This window comes from Sinocyclocheilus grahami, unplaced genomic scaffold, assembly GCF_001515645.1.
Source record: "Sinocyclocheilus grahami isolate Dianchi unplaced genomic scaffold, SAMN03320097.WGS_v1.1 scaffold18.1, whole genome shotgun sequence".
Classification (NCBI taxonomy): Eukaryota; Metazoa; Chordata; class Actinopteri; order Cypriniformes; family Cyprinidae; genus Sinocyclocheilus; species Sinocyclocheilus grahami.
The window spans coordinates 709423-734318 of NW_015505197.1; the positions used below are offsets into that span (position 1 = coordinate 709423).

General features: G+C 36.4%; 1 protein-coding gene across 1 annotated transcript in view; it reads right to left on the minus strand.

Annotated features, from left to right (window-relative positions):
• LOC107552916 (VPS10 domain-containing receptor SorCS3-like) overlaps positions 1-24896 on the minus strand; it is a 93334-nt gene that overhangs the window by 17562 nt on the left and 50876 nt on the right. The window contains exons 3-17 of the mRNA XM_016234952.1: positions 20153-20252; positions 19905-20063; positions 19630-19703; positions 16677-16741; positions 13713-13831; positions 11851-11940; positions 11587-11766; positions 10634-10780; positions 9512-9616; positions 7901-8061; positions 5274-5381; positions 3873-3990; positions 2582-2715; positions 1071-1184; positions 721-892 (exon numbers count right to left, since the gene is read on the minus strand). Coding sequence (XP_016090438.1) covers positions 721-892; positions 1071-1184; positions 2582-2715; positions 3873-3990; positions 5274-5381; positions 7901-8061; positions 9512-9616; positions 10634-10780; positions 11587-11766; positions 11851-11940; positions 13713-13831; positions 16677-16741; positions 19630-19703; positions 19905-20063; positions 20153-20252 — 1846 coding nt within the window. The remainder of the gene's footprint in view (positions 1-720; positions 893-1070; positions 1185-2581; positions 2716-3872; positions 3991-5273; positions 5382-7900; positions 8062-9511; positions 9617-10633; positions 10781-11586; positions 11767-11850; positions 11941-13712; positions 13832-16676; positions 16742-19629; positions 19704-19904; positions 20064-20152; positions 20253-24896) is intronic.

Consider the following 24896-nt stretch of genomic DNA (forward strand, 5'->3'; position numbering starts at 1 on the left):
ATATATATATATATATATATATATATATATATATATATATATATATATATATATATATATATATATATATATATATATATATATACATATATATATACATATATACATATATAGTAAAACAGTATTATTGTGAAATATTATTACAGTTTAAAATAATTGTTTTCTATTTTAAAATGTAATATATTTCTGTCATGACAGCTGAATTTTCAGCATCATTACTCCAGTCTTTAGTGTCACATGATAATTCTAATATGCTGATTTGGTGCTCAAGAAACAGTTCTTATTATGATAAATGTTGAAAACAGCATTCAATAGCATTTCGCTATTTGAAATAGAAATTGTTTGTAACAATATAAATGTCTATACTGTAACTTTTGATCAATTTAATGCTTTTGTGCTGTATTAACTGAAAAAATCCCAAACTGACCCCAAACTTTTAAACAATTGAGTATGCAAGTTCTTTTCTAACCTAGTTAGTAAGTCTAGTTAATTTCATTGAAATGAAAAGCAGCAGCCTAGTAAAATTATGGATTGGTGGTGGCACAAGGCAAGATTGATGAAAAGGACATTGAATGAGACCCCCTTATGTGATTAGGGGTTTGGTGGTTTGGAAATTTGTTTTACTCATAAAGTTGGTCTTAAAAGTTTGAGAACCTCTAATCTAAAGCACAACACCTTATGAATTACTTTGTGTGTGTGTCTGTGCACCTGCTAACTCACATTTTGCAATGCTACTCTGAAGGTGATGTTGGTTCCCAGTACAGCAGTGAGCTGAGAGTTGATGGTGCTCAGCTGTAGGCCACTGGGTGCTATGGGTTTACACTGTTGCATTTTGGGACTTAGTGTATACTTCAGACCCTCTCTACAGTTATTCAACAGCACTTGCCTGTACCTGCACCGACACACACAAAGACTTTAGAAAACACCCTCTGTTACCAGCAGAAACACAAAAAGAGACATGTAGTTAATACACAAACACTCTTATGAAGACTATCACAAAGAGAATAATTTTGCACGTATGGGTCATACTGCAATGTGTGTGCATCTGTGTATCTGTGAGTGTGTGTTACCCTGTGCTGTTGCGGTAGCGCTGTCCATGGCTGCAGGTGTGTGCTGGTAAATTGACATCATACCAGAATGCAGGTGCACATTTTCCACTGGCCTGTCTCTCAAACCCATAATCACTGCAGGGAAAATCATCAATTATTCAGTTTGGTTAAGCTCCTCTCTATGATGCAGTCTATAGAGAGAAGTGGCTTATATATTTGCTGTATATTAGACTGCACTTTTCATACACTGTAAAATAAAAGTTGTTCAATGGTTTTCTCACGCACCTTAGGATCAAGTAAAACCATTTTTTACTGTATTGTTCTTGTGTTGGCTACATGAAAGGCTCCCACACTTTCTGACAAATATATTTCTATGATTTTTCCTTGACCTTTCCAGTTGTTTGCTATTAGGACTCATTGAAGAAATAGTTTTATAGAGATTGCACTTACAAGAGTAACTGGCAGCCTAAATGTTTTAAAAACAAACATTTAAATTTATATATATTTTTTATTTACATTTTTGAAAATGAATTAAAAGTTTACCCGCCATTATCTGTTTTATTTTATTAATTTCTAAAGATTAATGCAACTTACTACACATCTATTGCCACATTATGTGCCACATTATCAGCAGTTAAAATCACCAAATTGCACTTGGAACACTGTTATTTTAGTATTATTTATATAATATTTATTAATATTTTGAATTAATATTTTGCTTTTATTTTTATTTTTATATTTTCAGTTTTAGTTGTAGTTATTTTGTTATGTGTTTTCTATTTAGGTTTTAATTAATTTTTTATTTCAGTTTTAGTTTTAGTAATTTTAGTACTTCAACTTAAACATCAACTTTTGTTTTAGTAACGTTTTAGCAGCACTGTAGCCTTAAGTTGTGATTGGCTAGTGTGTTTACAAGGTATAAACTGCTGTAGGGGATCAGGGCTAAACTCAGTAACACCAGCTCCTTCCGGCTAATCAGATCACTGCCACATTTATCATCCATTTAAATATTCATTACTTATTAATTTGGAGATAATTAATCATTTGACATTATGCTAATTTTGCGCACCTCTCATTCATACGTGTAAGCAGACGACTCTAATGGAGTCTGTGTGTGGTACAAGGGAGATTTATGTCGTCGTTATGATCAGCGCAGGAGTGTGTCTCCGTGTGCATCGGGGTGGGTTTGTAAAATCTCCATCAGTATAGCGATATGATTATGACAGACTGATGTAAAACCAGGTTTTTACCTTGCTGCCTCAAGAGCAAGCTCATTTAAGCGACTGCAACAGTATCATAAACTGCACTGAAAAAAAACTGACAAATGAAGGGAAAAACCTTGTTTTTTTACATTCAAATGCCACTTAATTAATCTGTATAATTGGTTGGATCCCTGCAGCTTTTGTTCTCTGCATGCAACACTGAGTCCTTTGATCCACAAGAGTTACTGTCACTCATTTCTTCCATTGGAAAAGCAGCTGCTCTGCTTTTCCATGTGTGTGCATGTATGCATATGCGTGCATGTGACTCACCACTCAAAGTCATAGAGGGTGCAGATGCAGGGCTCAGCTGAAACAACTCGAGAATATTCCTGACCCAGAGTGCAACGTGTGCCAGGCTTCCTCTTCATATACACCTGTCTCTCTCCCATCACACACACCTCACCCTGAAATGCACATAAATACCCAGTTAAATAACTAGCAGTCAAAGTCACCAAACTGCACATGGAAGACTGTTATTTTAGTATTATTATACTATTAAAATATTAATTATTATTTTGCATTGGCTTTTATTTAATATTTTCATTTTTTATTTAAATTTTAGTTTTGCTACATTCTTTTGTAATTTTTATTAGTTTTTTTTGTTTGTAATTTTGTAAATTTATATATAGCTTTAATTAATTTATATTTCAGTTTTAGTTTTTGTAATTTTAGTACTTAAACTTTTATTTCGGTAACATTTCTGGTTTCCATTAGTTTTTTTTGTTGTTGTTTCTTTTAGGTTTACGTTATATTTTATTTTATTGCAGCTATAAATTAAATTAACACAGCTATAGGTCAATTAACAAATTATTTTTAATAGCTTTATTTACCAATAACAACACTGCTTGGAATCAGGCTGTCAAAGCTTTCTGTTTTTTTTATTAAAGTTATTATAGTAAATGTAATGTAGAATATGGCAAATGTATTGCAATGGAAGATGTGCACATAAATACATATATATTCACAAATGCACACAGGAAGCAGGGTTGCCAGGTCTCTGAAACAAAACAAGCCCAACTGCTATTCAGAACTAGCCCAATTATGTTTTTTTCTGCAGTTTTCAGCTCTGGTGGGGGGTCTCCTCCATTGAAAGAGCTTTTGCTTTAACCCGCGGAATACAAAACAACCCAAGGCAACAGTGTAAAAGTAGCCCAATTCTGCGTGAATAAAAAAAATTCTAGTTATTCTGCTTAGCTGAGGATTGATACGGTTGTTGGTACGAATTTTAGAAAACGTATTGTGCTTTCCAGGAAACAGATTTGACATGCAATAGCTGCTGACTCTGAAACTCCGTAAAACCACAAGTGAGAGTCAAGGCTGATTGACAACTTGTCACCAATACTATGTGCTGAGATCTGTTGCAAAAATCCATTACGACTCTATTAATTTCCATTCAGCTTGGGCATGTTACCCCAGAGGTGAATATAATCGCCCGTGCCACTCTAATTACTAACAAATTCAGTGCCAAAAGAAACTCATGTTGAATGTTGAGTAGGTGAATTACTGCTTTGCTGTTGAGACTGAACAGTAAGGCATGCTGTGATAAATGTGAGGTGACAACCTTGTTATGCAGGTGCCATGTCTGAAAGTCTCCGTCTGTGCATTTCCGCCCAAACAGGGAGCTGTAGTCAATCTTTATCAGCTGCCAGTCGGAGTGGTAATTAAAGTGCCCGAAGAATCTACGAGGATAGAGATCCTTAAGCACAACAGGATCGGTTTACTTTTATATTCTTTACAAGTGCTTAAAGGGTTAGTTCACCCAAAAATGATAATTAGCCCACAAATTACTCACCCTCTAGTCATCCTAGGTGTATATGACTTTCTTCTTTCAGACGAATCCAGTCGGAGTTATATAAAAAATTGTCTTTGATTTTCCAAGCTGTTTAATGTCACTCAGCGGGTGTTGCATGCATCAGTCCAAAAGAAGTTAAATAAAAAGAGCCCATTCATAAAAAAAAAAGTGTTTCACACGGCTCCGGGGGGTGAACAAAGGCCTCCTGTACCGAATCGATGCGTTTTTGTAAGAAAAATATCCATATTCAAAACGTAATAATCACTATAATGTAGCTTGCGCCAACAGTCCTACATGGAAGCAGCTCCGGGCGGATGATGTATGAGTTCAGCGTTGCGCATGCGCCGGTGAGTCTCGTGAAAACCAACGTTTGTTAACAGGAGCAAAGGAAGCAAAGTTTCCTTAGTTTAGCAAAGGAAAATTAGTCTCCTCTTGGTTTATATCGAAATCCTCTGCCATTCTTCTTTACAAATCCTCGTTTTGTACTTTTAATAAGTGACCGGTGTTTTGTTTTGATATCTCCCCTGCGCTTCCGAGTTTGTCACTTCTGAGCGGCGCATGCGCAAAGCCGACCTCCATACGTCATCCTCCCAGAGCTGCTTCCATGTAGGACTGTTGGCGCAAGCTACATTAAAGCGATTATTACATTTTGAATATGGATATTTTTCTTACAAAAACGCATCGATTCGCTACAGGAGACTTTTGTTCATCCCCTGGAGCTGTGTGAGACACTTTTTTTATGGATGGGCGCTTTTTATTTAACTTCTTTTGGACTGATGCATGCAACACCTGCTGAGTGGCATTAAACAGCTTGAAAGATCAAAGACAATTTTTTATATAACTCCGACTGGATTCGTCTGAAATAAGAAAGTCATATACACCTAGGATGACCTGAGGGTGAGTAATTTGTGGGCTCATTTTCATTTCTGGGTGAACTAACCCTTTAAAGGACACATATTGCTATGGCAAATCCTTAAATGACTAACAAGAAGGAAGTGTCAGTGTTACCAGTACAAGAAAGTGCGAGGATCATAGTCCAGGCATGCAGACATGCAAATGAAAAGATTTAATCTGATAATAATGATCCCAAGTAAGTGAAGGTTCATTACTGACACCTCCTGGACCATTTGGATCAGTGTGACTGAGAAGACGAGGTGAAATGATTCTTACGTAACGATGTGATTCTCAGTCTCTGGAGTCATCAAAACCCCATCAACAAATAGGGGTGTAGACGAAAAGCTGAGTTTGTCCCACTGCCGGCCTTCATCCAAACTAATCCTAGACACACATACATTTCACAAATCATTTCACTGGCAAAGCAGATTCGGTTCATATTCTGATTAATATACTGTACAGTGCACATTTGACAAAGACATAAAAATAGAAGATGCATTTGTTCAGTCATCTGAGAATATTTATCGGATCCACAAAAACAAGTCATTGTAGAGTCACTTCATTAACATTCTATGTGGGTTACATCTGCATAATTACATTAAAATCCAATCTAATATATGCTCTTTGAAAAATATCAAGACAAAATCATTCACCATACCCCACTTGTGTTTACATTACCCTATAATCATTATTAGTCATGTAAAATGCTTATTATGTCTCATTACACATTCAGTCTATTTTGCATTTCATTGTTATTTTATGTTGCATCTCTTTATTGTACTTTCTTTCTGTCCTTTGCATTGTTTTTTTATTATTTTGCTCTGGGTAAGTGGCTCCTCAGTGTGTTTTGTTTTCAGATTTTGGTCTTTCTATGAATGTCTTATATTTTAAAGCACCTGCTTGTGTTCATGACAACTATTCTTGTGAATTTAGAGCCCTCTTGTTTTCTTTGTTCTGTGAGCATTGAATGTTCAAACTAAACTTACTGGTTAGTCATAGTCATGTTTTTGGGGATCTTAGTTTAGATTAAGTTCATTTCAGCAGAATTTATTTATTTTTTCTTACTTTCAATAACCAACGCAACTCTCTCACATTGCTGAGTCTGCAGAATTCTGCATAAATCCCATAACCAGCACACATTCTGTGTGGAATTGATATGCTTTTAATACACACAATTAGTGCACAACATCAATCGCTTTTCCATTCTATACTCTTTATTGTGTATAGAAGTTTGGGAGCAGTATGATTTTTTTATGATTACTTTTATTCAAGTATGCAATAAATTGATCAACAGTTACAGTAAAGTAATTTATCATGCTACAAAAGTTGTTCTTCAAATAAATGCTGTTCTTTTGAACTTTCTATTAATCAATTAATCCTGAAAAAAACGGTTCACAAAAAATGTTAAGCAGCACAGCTGTTTTCACCATTAATATTAATAGAGCATATGAGACTTCTTTCAAAACCATAAAAAATCGTAAAAACCGACCCCAAACATTTGAATGCTAGTGTATATCTTCACAATGCTTTTAAAGGTTTACTGTTCTCTTTATTATTGTTTCTAACAGATGTAACAGTCTCTTCGTGGGATCTTTTCATGTAGAAAGGAAAGATTTTCTGGTTTGGTGTTCCTGTTGTTGTAGATATGGGTCAAAGTCACCTGAGTTGATGGCTGAACACCCACACACACATCTGACTCCTGTTCTAACAGCAAGCCACAGGAGGATACAAATTATCTTCCGCAGTCTAATTGATCCTGACAACATTTCAGAGCTTAACACATCAAAGCCGCGTGTGTGACGTGACAGGAACAACATGTTGAACTGAAGCCCACTGAATCCCAACTCTGCTTCAAACCTTAACCCCCCCAACGTGAGCATAAAAGCCCTGGCAAACACAGCCACCTGCACTACAAAGCCATGACAGGCACTTTCGCTAAAAGGATTCCAAATGTTTGATATGATAAGACCTATTGCCTGCTGTTTATATCTGCCAGTCCTCATATCAAAGCTGACGTTTAAGCATGTGAGAACTTCAAAAACTTAGTCTGAATAAAAAATATCCAAAAAGTTAGAGATAAACTGCATAAACTAAAAAATGCATAATCTTTCTAGTGCTCTGTTTTATATACATATATAATGTGTGAAGTCAAGTCACCTTTATTTTTATAGCACTTTATACAACAGAGATTGTTTCAAAGCAGCTTCACAGTATTAAACAGGAAAGTAACCAAATCAATGCAAACTTTAAAAATGAGGCAAATCCAAATTCTGCTATACAGCAGCTGCAACAAGACAAGTGTCATTATTTAGCTCCAGTCATTAGTGACTGTTGCTAAATCAACACATTATTTAGTGTTGATTCAGTTCAGTTCAATAACTGTGTAAAAGTTCAATTCAGTGATAAGCAGCTCTGCTGAAGTATAGTTTAATACAATAGTGTAGTTATTCAATTCGAGTCAGTAAATGTTGATTCAATTCAGTTCAGTAACAGTGTCAATGTTGCAAAATACGTCAATTATGAACAGATTTATTTCAGCTATAAAGCAGCTCGACAGGGGATAGTGGCATTAATCAGCTCAGTTCAGTTCACGTTTTGTTCTTATCTGTGTTCGTTCCATCAAATCTATACTTGTTTTTAAATATTAAGTGTCTTTTAAACCCCAACTAAGCAAACCAAAGGCAACAGTGGCAAGGTGACAGAAATTAAGAAAAAATTTTGGGAGAAACCAGGCTCAGTCAGGGGACTAGTTCTCCTCTGGCCTAAATGAATGAACATGGTGTCATATTGATTCCAGGCTGCATCACAAATCAGATTTGTGGATTGATGTTGTTCAATAAAATTTGCAAGGCAGTGAATTTATAAATATGTGTTTAAGGAAAAAACATAATTTTTTGTCTTACCATAAATGACGTGTTGGTACAGCAGATTGTGTAACCGCTAATAAAGCCCCTCCATGGTCCAAAAACCAGACCAAGTAGGCCAACAGCACCCTCAAAGTAAATAAAACGCCTTCCCGGACTCCGGGGATGCTGCTGCTGCACGTGCTTAGGGACTGCTGACTCTATCGTACAAAGGACGCATCATTCTGTACGTGCATTCTCAAATTAAATCCAGCTATCCAAAACATTGAATTTAATCATCATTCACGAAAAAGTCTGATTCAAGAATGACCACATTGCTGATGTGATCTTATCGCTAGCCTAGCACAGCCTGAGCATGTGAGATATTAATCTTATCGGCAAGGCATATCGGCACAATTTTTCATATCGGGCCACGCCCGATATTTACTTTTTAAGTAATAATCGTCCGATTCCAATAACGTTCCTATATTATCGTGCATCCCTAATAAAGTGATAATATTATAAACTTTGTTGAATATAAAAATTGTTTCATTAATATTTTAATTTACTTAATTAAATCCCCTAATATTTTGTGCCCTTTTACAGCCCCCATAGGGGTTCCTTGGATTTCTATTAATCAGTTAATTGAGGGGGTCCAGTTTGAAAACCCCTGGTCTACGAGACCTGATTTAAGTCATTTAGGTTAACATATTTTTTTAGTTACATTTTGCCACTGCACAGAAATATAATTTTAAAGCTATAATCTATGATTTCACAATAAATTCCTGGTGCATATTGTCTGGTGGGTATGAGTGCCCTCAAAGACCACAATCATCATGGCGCCTGATGATGAACGTTTGGTAAAGCTGCTGTCAGTGACAAAACAAAACAAACAAACAAAAAAAACATTTTTCAATTCCCATATTTATACACTCTGAGCATAGGAAAGTGATTGCGGAACAGCTGTTGGACATGACAGGCCATTATGAATGTGGAAGACACCGGTCATATTTTCTGCGTGCTCTGCATGACTGACTTTTTGAGTGTGCATCTATCTAGTCTCATGCAGGAAGCTATTTGGGCTTGAGTTTTGAAGATAACTTTATAATGAGTCTGACAAGCAAAAGAACAGAGTGAAATTAGTTTTTGTTCCAATCATGCCAAACTCTGCAGCTGAAAAACACAAAGATGTAGCAAATTGAAAGCTGTGATTTGGCCAATCAAACTCCATCTGCATTTAAAAGCATGCACATTTATACCCATTCTTCACTCTAATTTATCAGAAACTTCTGGGGGACTCAAGACACCACAAGCATAAAAACAATAAAGGAAGTGGCACAGTTGATCGTACACACACACACACACACAGGTTTACTTTTGTGAAAAGTGGGGACATCCCATAGGCGTAATGGTTTTTATACTATACAGACTGTATATTCTATTGCCCTTTACCAACCCTACCCCTAAACCTACCCCTCACAGGAAACTTTGTGCTATTTCAGATTTTCAATACACTCCATTCTGTGTGATTTATAAGCGTTTTGAAAAGTGGGGACATGGGGTAATGTCCTGAAAAGTCACCTTCTCCTTGTAATACCTATGTCATACCTTTGTCATTATACAAATTTATGTCCTCATTTGTCACAAAAACGCGTACACACACACACACACACCTGTGGCCACTATAATCCCTGGAGCAGAGTGTTTGGTGGAGATAGTGTCAGGTGTGTAGGGGTTTTCAGACATCTGCAGGAGAAGGTGTAAGGAGCACGAGGGCTGAAAATTAGAACATTACACAGTATTAAATTATATTTCAATACATTTACATTTATCTACATAATCTCCCCTGTATCAACCGACTGTAGCATCAGCTTTCAAAAGCCATGCAAATTAATCCGCTTCATGTCTCTGCTGCTTTTGTCCATATTTTTTAGTATCCCTTACAATTAGAGTGAAATCTTTGATTTCAGAGCTTCAGAAAAATCGTAATGTAATTATGGCAATTAGAATTCAGTGTCAATACAGTGTCAAAAATCAGTCTAGTTAAATGCAATCAACCACCTAGTGATTCAAAACTAATTTCATAGGCAAGTAAGCAACAAACTTTTATTCTGTGTGTACAAGCGTCTGAATTCTTGTACCAGCAGTTGTTTAAAGTTGGTAATAAGTCCCAAAATAAAAGGACTGGGAAAAAAACTTGTTTCATCTTGTCTTTCTAAAGAATGACAACACATGTGCAAACACTGAATCCACTGTCTTTTTGTTCAGTAGAAAAAAAACAGTAATTAAGACTTTCTGAGATCTGCTGATAAACGGACTCCAGTTGTTCAATGTATGTTTTAATTGAAATCACCAATCTTCCAGAACAGTGTAAAACATCAGTGGAAGTCATTACAAAGATACAGAGAAGGTAGTGTGTCTTAATCAAACCATCAGAAAGCACTGAATTCAGAGCTATTGTTTGGTAGCTGGCGGTTCACGCTCATTTCACTGTGAGACTAAAGGAGTTCCTCTCTGCAGGGCTCCACTGTAAAAATGCATCAAATGAAAAAACGTGTCAACACTGTAATGTCTTGTTTTCATCTGACCATAGTTAAGTAGGTCGGTCTGAGTGTCTGGCTCTGATGGAGTGCCTGTTTTCAATAAAAGTGGGTGTGTCACTGTAATAGGATCAACATTTTTATGTTTTATGTTAAATAGTATTTCACCTACTTTTATGTTGGTGATCTATGCTTTTTTGGCAATGTCTTCATGTTTAGTAGGAAATATCTGGATGAGTTCATTGGGTCTCACCAGGTTGCAGTTGGTGTCATGTCCTGTGGTGTCTTTCGCTGGAGGCTGTAGTAAGCTCCATGTCTGGCCTTTGTTGTAGGTGATATACGTTCTCATCTGTGCGTCTTCTTTCTTATTGGCTATGATCAGTCCACTAACACCCGCCACCTTTACAGGACAGGACAAAAGTGATCTGAACTCAAATACTTGGATTTCCTCTTTTTTTTTGTGGTGATGATGATGATGATAATAATGATATAATAAAGTAGTATATTATTGTTATTATTAACAACAACAACAACAACAACAACAATAAAATACATATTTATTACTATTATTACTGTTATATAGATTATAAAAATATTATCAGTACTGTATGTTCAATTATAAACATTAGTTTGTGCATCTACTAAATTATTATAATTTAAATTAATATAATAACTTACATAATATAAATATAATAAATCAGTACATTATTCTTATGTTATTATTAGTAGTAGTTGTAGTAGTAGTAGTAATAAAAAATATATATTCTTAGTATGATTTTTACTGTTTGTAAGATTATTACTGTAAAAATATTATCTGTTCTTTTTTTTCTTTTTTTTACAATTACAGATATTAGTTGGTGTTTTATGCCTAGAAGGAAAAGAGGAGAACGAAAAAATATCAGGTTCTACATGATTGCAGATAAGCCTCGTTTTTCTTTGCATTTTTGCTTACACTTCGTTTTGAGTTGTTCTCGTTATCAGATTTTCTTCTTCTCTTTGTATTCATAGCGTTTCATTGCATAACACTGCTGTTTTGTGCTGCATCGCACTGTTCCCTGTTCTACTTTCAAAATCCCTGGCGAAAGCCATGGTAATTACCAAAGTTTTCCTAATTGCACACAACATTCATATGTGAACGTTCACGATGGTCGACTTCTTAAACTTAATTGGCAAGCACCATCAGGCCATACAATCATATTTGCAGACCTTGTAGACATCCACAATGAGGTTTCCTGCAAGACTGCGGAAGGTATGGAGGTTTGGGAGTGAGCGGGTGAAGTAAACTCCAGGTTTGTCAGAGATGTACAGACTATAGGTGTCATTTTCGTTCCACTCCTGCACTGCTGCCAGCACTTGCCCCTCATCTGTACTGACAATGTGCATGTCCTGCACGGAGAACAGCTGTTAGAGCCACATACATTTCATCTGACAACTTATTTGTGACAGCTAGTGCTGTGTCATGTATCTTACTTTGGGTAGACAGTATTTAGGGAGCTGTATGTTCCTGAAGGGCCCTCGCTGATAGGACACAAAGTACGTAGTTCTTCCTGCTGTGGTTAACTGATACACACACACACACACACACACACATACACACACACACACAAAGTCAGAGAAACAAGGATTTACAACAGATCAGCACTTCACACCATTCAGAACCCATGTTTGCTTGTCTATCATAGAGGGAACTTTCCATCATTAATGATCCAATGTTTTCAGCTAGAGTCTCACCGAACTTGAGTTTATGAACCTAAAGGAGAAAAAAAGTGATGATGATGATGATAATAATAAAGTAGTATATTATTGTTATTAACAACAACAATACAATACTCATTAATTACTATTATTACTGTTATATAGATTATTATAAAAAACATGATCAGTCTCAATATTATCGGCTTGGTTCACGTTATATGTAGTGAAATCTATCTCTGCATGTGCTGTGAGCATTTGGGTACACAGTGTTTGCCATTCACATAATTTCATAAATTTTTGTGGACAGATAATTACAGCATTTCACTAGATTTGTAATGAAACACATTTGCAAACCTGTTTTCACAAAAACTGCAATTTCCACCAAAATAAAAGCCAGAGGGTTTAACTCTTGCAAATCATAAGTAATTTTACACTATAGCGTAAAGTAAAAAAAAATCAATTAACAGAATTACAATAATAATAATAATTATTATTATTTTTATTATTTATTTCGGCTGAGGAATCTCATAAAACTTTTCAACTTTTTCTTATCAACTTAAAAGTAAATTATTTTAAATACTTATCAAATTTAGTATTTTTGTGCCAGTTTTTCCCTGTGGTATTGATAATGATATTCCATATAATAAAAAAAGAAAATACAAATATTAAACATAAATATAGAAATATTTTTCAAGCAATTGTTAGAGTTAAAAATTATAGTATTGTGACAACACTACCTCACACAATCCTTTTTAGTTTTATTATGTTTTTTGTTTAGAAAGAAGGGGGGGAGAGAAGGGAATGGGGGTACACAATGTGTAATCAAATATTTGAAGGATCAAATACATATCTTTCTTTTAAGGTAAATTCACAACTTCAAGGCCAATTGTAGTCCAATTAACATGTAGACATGTTGGCCGAAGCCAAGATACAATCGCATAATCTCTTAGTCCGAATTCACAAAAGCATAAAAAACATTTTGGTAGCAAACTATTGTTTTAGTCATACTGAAATTGAACTTTTAAAGTGCAATGTAAATGTATTAAATGTTAGCAAAACCTGACCTACACACATGTTGTACACATTCTTATCAAGTAGCTATTAGGTTGTAAAGATAGTGCATTAAAGCTCTAATGCTTCGATTGATCCAGTGTCAATAGAGCTTGGATGTCCAAAGAATGAGGCAGTTTGTCTGTGTGTATGTGTTTGTGTGTGTGTCCACTTTACAGGGTGAGGATGATGCTACACTGTGTTTTTCCTGTGAGAGGTGTGGGGTGTCAGACAGTCTCTTGTTCCTGCGCTTTTTGAATCAATAACCTCATTATTCTCTGTCAACTCAAATCCAACAGCTTTAAGCAACAAAAGTCAAAAGAAAGTCACTTGTATTGACAGAGGAGGGTCCAGGTTTCTCACTCAAAACCGTGTCCTGTCCTCCCCTGGTCTGCTGTTAAAGATGGAGAGGCTGGTTTCAATGGTTATCACTCACTTACACGGCACTGACAGAGATAAAAGGAGGGCTATAAAAAGAGTCAGACAGAGACTATCGTGACACACACACACACACATTTTTGGTATCTCCCACACCAATCTAAATCACGAACGCTTATGTACTTAATGAAACGCACACACATCTGTACCTGTAAGAAGATGTATTGGTCCTGCACTACGAGCGAGTTGGTGTCAATTCGGCCGCTGAATGGATACTGCCTACCCTCCTCTGAACACTTTTGTGCTCGGCACGTAATGTACTGCATTTCTGTGAGACAACACACACACAGATTTATCAACACAGGATACGCTTGTGCACAAGAACACCTTGATCTACACCAAAAAAAAACTAACAGATGATCAATATCTCTCTCACTCTCGCTGGCACACACACACACCCACACAACAAACACAATCTAGAAACTATACACAAACTTCCCACACATCTCTGTCTAGCCAAATTAATCAGTGCTCTCCATTATCAGTCTCTCTACTAGCTATCCATCCTCACTCAGAAAGGAGAGAAAGAGGGGGTGGGAGTAAAAGTACAGAGAAAGACAGAAGGGTGAGAGCAAAGACAGAAAGAAAATAAGAGCCCAACAAAGAAACAACAGATTAGGAATAACTGTTTTTATTTGTTTCAGGTATCTCTGAACAAAACGAAGAGTAGGAGATCTTTTATAACTATTTTAGATATTTTTTATTGTATGTTTTGAGATCACATTTAAAGGAGTTATTTTTACATGGATAAAATGGCTTTATATAAAATATCTTTAAATATCTTTACAAAGTTCATAAAGAACTTAAAAATCAATTTCAAATCTCTACTTGAATATCAATATTCTATTATCAACAAACACCATCACTGACAACTTGAAGACTGAGGACATACTTCACACAAAAATAAAAAATGTATCATTTACTTCCCCTTATATTCCAGATCTTTTACTTTATCTCAAAAATCTCTCAAATCAGTTGCACTTTCACTTTGCAAAGCAGTTTATCATGTTTGATTAAAAGACACAGAGGTGTCACTGATGTCAAGTACGTCTCAGTATGCAGTACGTCTTAATTGTTATAAGACTGAATATGCTCCATGTACAGATAAGATTTGTGTGTATGTCAAATGTATAGCCACTAGCCTATGGTGATTTAAAAAAAATTACTTTTAAGAATAATTAACTTTGAATTAGCACTAAGAATAATAACTCTGGTTGAAAATTTAGTCTGTTTCACATATACAGCTATTGCTCAATTATCTGGACTACTTTTAATGTGCCTTTGGTTATTTTTGGGCATGATAGCACCTGTTTACTCTCTGCTTTTACTGGTTAGAAAAGAATGTGTGATTATTGTTAAACATTTCTCGTTTTGTGTTTCATGGAAGAAAGTAAGTCAAAACAACATCGGTTTGAATTTTTGGTCAATAACTATCTATAGCATGTGACTGATAAAACAATGCATCTCAAATGTAAAGTTTAATTTAAATCAACAAAATCCCTGTTTATTGTACTGCATTTCTCATCACATTTTTATCACCAGATTGTCCAGTACAATAAATCTGAATACCCCTTTGTAATAACACAAATATAGGCTTTGTGAGTCTCTATAGAATCCATGTTCTACATGAAGGCAGAATTAAAATGAATGGAAAAAAGTTCAACAGTAATTTTAAACTAAAACAAAAAACAAAGTTCCCTTTCATGGGAACTTCGAACTGCGTCCTCTAGGGGTCGCTATGGGGAACGCCTCGTCGTGACCCGTGTCTGAAGCATACATTGAAAAAACACCAACTCGTTGGCCGGCGACAGCCATGACGTCACTACCGGTGCGACTCCAGTATAAATCGGCGCCGGGAGCTACACATCATTCACTTCTTCGTCTGAAGCTTGCGTCCGCAGCATGGCAAGAAACCTAGAGGACGCAGTGTCTCGTTCCCTACTCAGGGAACCATGGTTACATAAGTAACCTGAGACGTTTGTCCTGTCTTTTGAAAACCATTTGAAAGTTTAAAAGCCTTGAAATGTAAAGCTTTATAGGAATAGAGACATCATCATATTCAGTCAATTGGAGCAGAAGGACACTTCCTAGAAAGCATTACCTGTGTGCAGGGTGGTTTCTAGCCTTCCATCAGTACTGGAGCACAGGCCCCAGCAAAAAAGTTTTTTTATAGAGCTGTTTCGTGATTGAAAGCAGATTTGCTAGTACATTTGCAAGTTTTGTTTTTTACAATTAATTGAAGGTAAATATCCACCTCATCCAGCGTTCTTTTTGTTTTCTTATGAAATATCCCATTATTGTTTCAGTGTTAGAAACCACTTCAAACGAGAAACCACTGCAGTGCGTGAGTGAACAGTCTGAATGAATCCAACTGAATCACAGTTTCTGGCCTTTTTGTAAACCTATTTAACTGAAATACAGTTCACTAAATTCCTCTTCCTGTCATTCAAACGCAACTTCCTTCGGGGTGTGGCCAATTGAATTGAATTAGCAAATTGTGAATTGAAAAAGAGCCAATTCTTCAATTCTGAATTTTGCCCAACTCTGATTCCACATGCCTGCTCTACTGTGAAGGCATGGACAGATAAAATGGCCTATTAAATATTTATGTTGAACGGATTGAAAGAACTGGTTCAAATCCTTCTTTTAGAAGAGGTTTGATTATTACCGCCTGAAAACTAAAGAAGCTTTTGCCACCTTCTCCATTTCCCTGTGCTTCAAATTTAGTTTGGTGTAACCACTGCATCACTCATAACACATTTAAATGTATTGTTGTTGTTAGACTGTCCGAAGCTTAGGGCCTGTTGTGTTGTGTCAGGCTCATATCAATCGAGTTTAATGCACAACACTGTCCCACAAGGATAAAACATAAGCGCAACAGTCTGCCAGAACCAAGCCAGAACCATTTACTATTGAATTTACTGTTGTCCACAATTCATCTGTTCATTTTTCACTGCGACACAGGAAAAAAAGCATAGGAGGCTGGGGAGAAAGTAAGAAAGACAGGGTGAGAGCGCTAGGAGGGGAGGAAGAGAGAAACTGAAAAAGCAGGAGAAAAAAATACAAAATTTGAGGGGCAAAGGAGGGAAAAGAAGGAAAAGAAAGAGACTAACGTCCACTGTCAGTTCGAGCCTCGATGTGCACCAGGTCTGCCTCTTTATCCAGACCACTCAGTGCCCTAAAAATGAAAAAAGAAAAAGTCAGAATACAAAAAAGAACAGAAGAGAGGAAAACAATCAGGAAGGGCTCCAGTGGAGAGGATATGAAGAAGGAAGAAAAGAGAAGGAGGTGCCAGCAGGGGACGGACGGATGAGTATGGTAATAGCATGAGAGAGATGGAATGATGGAAGAGGAGAGGGGAAGAATGGAGGGGTGGTGATGGACAGCATAATTCCACTGCTCCAGTAGGAGACAGTCTGTCTCCAGTGAATCCTTATTGTTGTGCCGATAGCAATTAATCACACACACACACACACACACACACACACACGTTTGTTTTTGTGAATTGTGGGGACATTCCATAGGCGTAATGGTTTTTATACTGTACAAAGTAACTGTATGTTCTATTGCCCTACACCAACCCTACCCTTACAGGAAACTTTGTGCATTTTTACTTTCTCAAAAAAACTCACTCTGTATGATTTATAAGCGTTTGAAAAATGGGGACATGGGGTAATGTCCTCATAAGTCACCTTCTCGTTGTAATACCTATGTCATACCCATGTCATTATACAAATGTGTGTCCTCATATTTCACAAAAACCCGCACACACACTCAGAGCTCACTCCCACAAACCATTCTCCATCACATACACACTTTAATTTCTTACCTATTACCTATTTTCACCTGTGACGCACACACACTCACCATCATATCCTCTTTCTGAGGTTTTTAATCATCTTAATGTCTTGTCTTTTGTCATCCATATTTTCTTCTGAGACAGTTTGAACACAGGCACAATCTGATATTAAGTCATTCTTACAATCCAAAATTAAACCTTTCAGTAAAAATCTGATATTCCACCTATACAGAGCCCTAGTTTGATATTAAATCCCATTTACAGTCTCAATCTCAGATTATTATTAATCTCAATCTGAATTAGCATCTCTCTCATTACATTTCTGACATCAAACCCCTTTTAAACATCTTTATCAGTTCCAGTCTGACATTAAAACCCCCTTAAAAGGTTGTTTTCTTGAGATCACAATGTCATTTTCTTGCCATCTCAACATAAAAATTTTCACGTGATCTTGACTTGAAAGGCATGTTGCTCACCATTTCTATGGTCAGCCACAAACTGCTGAAGTCCCGGTCCCTTGAGTTGGCAGGCAATGAAATTAAAGATTAAAGTTGTAGCCTCAATCTCAAGTGTCAGACTGTGATTTGGAAGTGGTCCATCACTGACAGACATATAGATATATCAGCTAGAGTGAGTTCCTGATGAAAGTAAATCCAATTTGCTCATCTACGATGCAGCATTACTGTATATGTACGCTACCATTAAAATATTTGAGATTAGTATGATTTTTTTAAAGAAATTAAAACTTTTATTTTAAAGCAAGGATGCATTAAATTGATCAAAAGTGAGAGTGAAGACATTTATAATATTTTAAAAGATTTATATTTCAAATAAACTTTTTATTCATCAAATAATCCTTGTTTTTTACTCAAATGTTTTTCAAAATGTTTCTTGAGCAGCAAATCAGCATATTAGAATGATTTCTAAAGGATCACGTGACCCTGAAGACTGGAGTAATGGCTGCAGAAAATTCAGCTTTGCATTACAGAAATAAATGACATTTTAAAATACATTAAATTAGAAAACAGTTATTTTAAATTGTAATAACATTTTATAATATTACTAGTTTTACCGTTTTTTTAACATTTGAACAGCAGTGTGTACTTAAAAATGCCATTTGATACCTCCAGAAAAAAACAAGTTTTAACATTAATTAATACATTAGGTATAATGAAGTAACATCTTTTTTCAGCATTTATTAATCCAGATTATTGTTAATTTATAAATAGAATTTACTTGAACCTGAAATGGCAAAAATGTATTAGCATGTGTAGAAATTAACATTAATCAAGTTTAATAAATGCTATAAATGTATTGTTCATTGTTAGTTCATGATACCTAATGCATTATCTGATGTTAACAAATTGAAACTTATTGAAAGTTTTACCAAAATAATACTACATTTAAACACCTTCAACAATCTCAGTCGGCGTTTAAATGTCTCTCTCAATCCCAGTCTAAGATTAAAGCACTTCTCAAAATTTCAGTCTGAAAATAACCTCTCTTTCAATTATCTGTCTGAGATTTAACATCTCTCTAAATCCCATTCAGATGTTAAACTCAGACTTGGATAATTGAACGGGGGTTAAACATTCCTCTCAAACCCAGTCTGACACTGAGACCCATTATAGTCTGAGGTTAAACTTTTTCATTTTCCATTTTTGTACTCACCAAACCTGACACAGCAGGGCTTCAGTGACACAAACACAATCTATACAGTGTACACTATGTGTGTGTGTGTTGCAGTAGAAAGCAGCAAAGAAAATATGTATCATATATTTTTGAAAGGATGTAGAAAATTGTGTGTGCATAGGGATGTTAAACCCAGGGGTGAAGACATGTTGTTGGCTGTCTCCACAGCTCATCGAGCATGTGACAGGCAACCAGTTATTTTGACTACACCCCACACAAACACACACTGATGGGATTAAAATATAAAACCTGATCAAAATTTCACACATACACTAATATGAAGAACAGGGGAGAGAGAAGTGACATGACAGTGAGATAGATGGAGGTAGATAGAGAAATAGAGAAGGGAAAGAGACATAGAAAGTGTGTGTGTAAGTTTATCAGTGTCAGTGTACTGGATGTAGAGAGTGGGTTTAATATTGGATTAATTTTCAGTGTGTGATTGTGTGTGCGCATGCAGGTATATTCTTGCAGTCAGATTAATTTTCAGTGTGAAATTGCACTGTAGGCGTGTTATATGAGATTGATGATCAGTAAAAAATTACTCTGTGTGTGTGTGTGTGTATGAGTCGTACCAGTAGAATCGCCCCGGAGTTATTCTCTCATGAACAAGAATCCACTTTTTACCGAAGTCCAATGAGCTATAAAGCTACAGCCAAAAGAGAAACAGACACATTCACTGTAAGATCCCTAACTGCAGCCAACAAAGGTAATTATCTTGCTCACACTTAATTATCCACATTATCTGCTTTTAATTGTTCAGTAGAAGTAGAACCTCTTGAGGCAGTGTGTATGTGTGTGTGTGTGTGTGTGTGTGTGTGTGTGTGTGTGTGTGTGTGTGTGTGTATACCCTCTGATCATGGCTATAGGCCAGAATCCAATTCTCCTGAGTAGGGTGAAACAGAAGACTCATGATATAGAAGTTAATATTGAACTTTTGGAAAGTGGCTCCTTCATCAGAACTGATAAGTAAACTACTTTCCACCTCCGGATCAGATAAAATCAGGATCTGAGGAAGAGGAAGAATTATATTAGCTTGATATTTTCTATCTGACAGTTTTGTACGTCTATATCTCTGACGCATTTCAACACACTCACCTTCCTCTTATTGGTCGGACAGACGTACAGATAGCTCAGCATTGTTCTGATCATCACTTTATCCGTCAGCTTCTCATATGTTGTCCCAAAATCTACTGACCTACAAATACATACAAAGGCCACTGATGTGATGCCTATATTTTTGATCTATTAATTTATTTTAAATATGGAAACACTTTACACATGTTAACATTAGCTAACTACATTAGTTAACATGAACTAACAAAAATACTTCTAAATCCTTTATTATTCTTAGTTCATGTTCAATTCAACATTTATTAATACATTATTAAAAGTTGTATCTGTTAATATTATTTAATGGAACTGTAAGTATTTTTCATTGCTAATTCATGTTAATTAATATAGTTAACAAGTAATAGAACCGTATTAGTGTTACATTAAAATCCAATTCAAACAATTACTTGAATACACCTCTTCTGTGATTTCATTGTTTTTTTGTGCAACTCCTCCAAAACTATGACATTAATATTTAGTAATTCATGTTTGAAAGAAAAATTTATATATGTATATATGCCAAAATAATGATTTGTCATGTACACTGACACAAGAAATATGCACAAGAAAAATGTTACTTGATTACACCACGAGTCATTAAACTGAAACTTTTCTTAAATGGCGTAGAAGTTTTTCAAAACAATATGAAAGCAATAAAAAGAGTATATTTCTAGGCACTTGAAACATGTCTTTAGATTTTCCTTTTCTTTATTGTTGAAACTTGTGTGTCATTGACCCACACAGACATTTGATTTCAAACAAAGCACAAACCAAAGTGAAAATACAAAAGAAGAGCTGAGGATTTTTTAAAAGCATTCAGCTTGTCCTAACCAGGTGTGACACAAGAATTTTCCTGCATCATGTAATTTTTCTGTCCTGACTGAAAGTGCAAAAGCGACAAAAGAGCCATTAAAGGGGTCATAGGATGCCCATTTTCCAAAAGTTGATATGATTCTTTAGGGTCTTAATGGAAAGTCTGTAACATAGTTTGGTTCAAATTTCTCAATGGTAGTGTAAAAAAAAACTTTTTTTTTTACCGTCAAAAACAGCTCTTCTCAGAGCAAGCAGTTTTGTAGCATTTTCCTTTAAATGTTAATGAGCTCTGCTGACCCCTCCCCTCTGTTCCGAGCTGCTCTCAGAGAGACTGTTTACTTTAGCCGCATTCATCGTGAAACTTGCAAATTAGCTCATTATTAGGAAAGGCGATTTTCAAAGATTCATTAAAAAACCTTATACTCACTTCTTCTGTGGGTGAAGCTGGATCACGAATGATTCGCGCGAACATAGACGCATTTAGGTAGATCGGGGACACATTCCCTTCAGAAACAAAGGTAATCCATTGCGTCTTCAGCGGCTCAGATGTCGGGAGTAAATGACGACTGCTATGTTCATTATTACATACAACAACAGAAGACCTCAATCGCTTAGGAGTCATTCTTGTCTACATCTGCTCCAGCAGTGAAACAATGGCGGACTGATGACAGCTCACTCAGGGCGGGTCTAAGGTAAGACACCAGTCCAGTCTGTGCTGAAACGCTACTGTCAATCAAACTATCGTGGGAGGGGGCTGTTTTTGTGACGTCACACAGACAGGCATCTGAGATCGGCTCGATTTGAGAAAGGGGTAAATATTTGAGTAGAAAACACCGGGTGGATTTTTATCATTATAGGGTGGTTGTGTACAAACACTGCCAACACACATTTCAGTTCAAACAACTTGTAAAAGTGCATATAGCATCCTATGACCCCTTTAAGAACATATGTGATGTTGAATATCCTGCAATGTGGATCAAGATTTTGGACCAGTTCAATTTCACAAACTGCTACCTTGAAGGACAGAGACAAAAACCACACGACCAAAACGTCTTGTTCGTTGCGCTTCCCTTGTTGCCATCACAGCTGGTTAGAACAAAAACTCAAAATAACATGGACATGTGGACACAGTCTTTTGGCTTTTTATTAGACAGGCAAAATAAAGGGTGACAGGAAACATCATGGGCCACATTAGAACCTGCATACCCCACACGAGCGCTGTAACTCGACGTGTCAGGAGCACGGTGCACCACATCTGCAATGAAGCTGAGAGTTTTAGAAGTCATTGGCGTAATTAACTGAAGCTGTTATGTATGTGCACGTCTCCGTTCTATCAGAACTCATTAACACCGTCTCTCCTCCAGCAGGTACGACAGCAGTCAGGAGAGTCTGCCGAACTCCTACAAGTATAATAACGCTAATGGTTTTAGGCCAGACAGTTACACGTTACTGTGCTGGAGAAGCACACGTTTATGTGCCGTCTGATGCATTATCTCCTCAAGTGCTCATCTCTGAATGCGCTAAGAGTGCTCATACACTTTTACCACCGGATACAATTACATGGCTGTTCTGAGCTGTTGAGGTTATTTGGGTTGTGTAAGCTGTAGCGGCACAGGTGAAGAGGCAGATGGTTCTCTGAGCGCCCTCGAACGGTGCTGAGTGCCTGCCCTAAAAAACTCCTCTGACGTTTCTGGTCTGGTCAAGTTTCCCTCTCTCTCTCTCCCCTCCAGCAGATCTGCACTGTACTCAAGAGGACATTACTCCTCCTCTCAGGACAAATACGTGTGTGTGATTTAACAATTGCATGGGCAGGCTGGATACTCTTTAGAGCATGCATCTTTATTTTAAAACACAGGAGAGTGTGATTAACTAGCTCCTCTGAATGAGCCGTGATTTGTTTTTTTGTATTTTTTTTTCTCCTTTTATGCCGCCAACAGCAACATTCATTAATCATTCATACTGTTATTACCGTCATCATTTACTACAGCCTGCAAGCTGAGCTTTAACATTCACCTCTTTTAATAACACAGTGCCACATCCCTCCCCCCACTACTGTCTATCTCTCTCTCTCTCTTTCTTCCATTCGCTCCTCCTTCTCTCCCATTCCTCCACTTTCTTCTTCCTCATTTCCTGTTTATGCCATTTCTGTTTGTGGAAGTTTGATAATGGCTTTCTGTTTTTTTCTTTCTGTAAACCCCCCAGCTCACCTCCCTCTCTGAGTGACACACACCAGAAGAGGAAATCTCATCAGGGCTTGCAGCCAAAAAGAAATGAAACAAAGCCTTCCTTCAAGGTGATTGCAGTGTGTATGTGTGTGGGAGCGCGAGTGTTTGTGTCCAAGCACGTGTTTGCAGTGATGGCATGATGATAAAGGATGATGTCATATTACATATCTCCCAAAACATATCAAGTAGCCTGTTTAATTATTGCAACATTGTTTTCATTATTCTTTTAATTAAAATGGACAAAAGTCCATCCAACTATCAGCTGTACTGATGATGATGATGATCATGCTGCACAACTTTAATAAGTGGATGAATGTCAAGCATATAACTATAATAAACAAAGTACAGGAAAACAATTAAATTTAAGATGCAGAAAGATGGTTATAAAACTGATAATAACATGTTGTATTACTATTCAGACTGACTTATATAAAGCACTAATCATTTTAGTTTTGTCCCAAAAACTTTAATAATTAATATTTGAATTAAATTAAGATCAAAAGAATTATCAATTCAACATCTTTGAAACCCCAATTCCATTGCGATCTTAACAGGTCTGAACAGTACAGGACAGAAGCATAAAAGTAAAGGGACTATACTAGTTCACGCAGAACCAGTTAGCCATAAAAAATTGAGGGTCTAGGGTTTTTAAATTTAATTAAAGGTACTTTAATCCGAGTGAACTGTAGATTTCACTGGGAGCCGTTTTAATGGATAAAATAGTTTGGAAATGCTCGAGTGAGAAATGCCTCAGTTAAGCAGGGAATTTTTAAACAGAACCTTTCAGACAGCCTGAGAGAAATGCACTGCAGCAGCCTAATCAGAAACTTAAAAAAGCATACTAAAGTAGGACGAGCTTCTCAGCAACGTGTAAAAAAGACAGAAATAAGGTGTTTTGTGAATAGTGAGGGTTTATAAATGAGTAAATGATAGTTCTCTGTAATGTGACATCGAAATTAATGGGGGGAAATTTTTCAAAAAGTGAGGTGACAGAATGTACAGGCAGTGCTTTCTTTCTCTATGTACAAGCCTGGCTTACACAGCTACCTTGCAATTCTTTTCTTTCCATTGTCTATGCACTATGACAGAAAGAGAGAGAGAGAGAGTCGGGTCATGGTACAGACCGTCCCAGGAGAAGACAGGGATTAAGTACTTCACCCAGGGGCATATCAGCAATGGTCGGTGAAAGTGTTTCCGAGCAGAATTTCATCCCAGATCTTAGCCATTCATATAGTCTGGTGTACTTGTCACTAACACACTTGTGGCTAATGTAAGAATGTGTGTTGATTTGTAATGGGCTAGAAGCGTAATACTAAAACCACAGTGTTATCCGATCATTTAATTCAAGCTGGTTCAGCAGTGCTGCAGCGATTAGAAGGTTCACACCAGATAATATTGGAAGAATGCAAGCTTTATGTTCCTACCCTTTTCTTAGCACTGTTACAAAATGGTCCCAGTGCTCTCACTAGGGCTGGGTATCGTTCAAAAATTTTCGATATCGATATCGATCCAGATACCTCCAATAGATGCATTTATATACATTAGATACCCACTATTCGCCACTTACTCTAAATGTAATAAAATCAGAATAATGTTGCGTTTTGGTGTTTACATAGTTATTTTTGGTTTCTGATGTTTTAATCATGTTAACGTTACTTGTCTGGCGTTAATGAAGAGTTAATGTCAAGCCC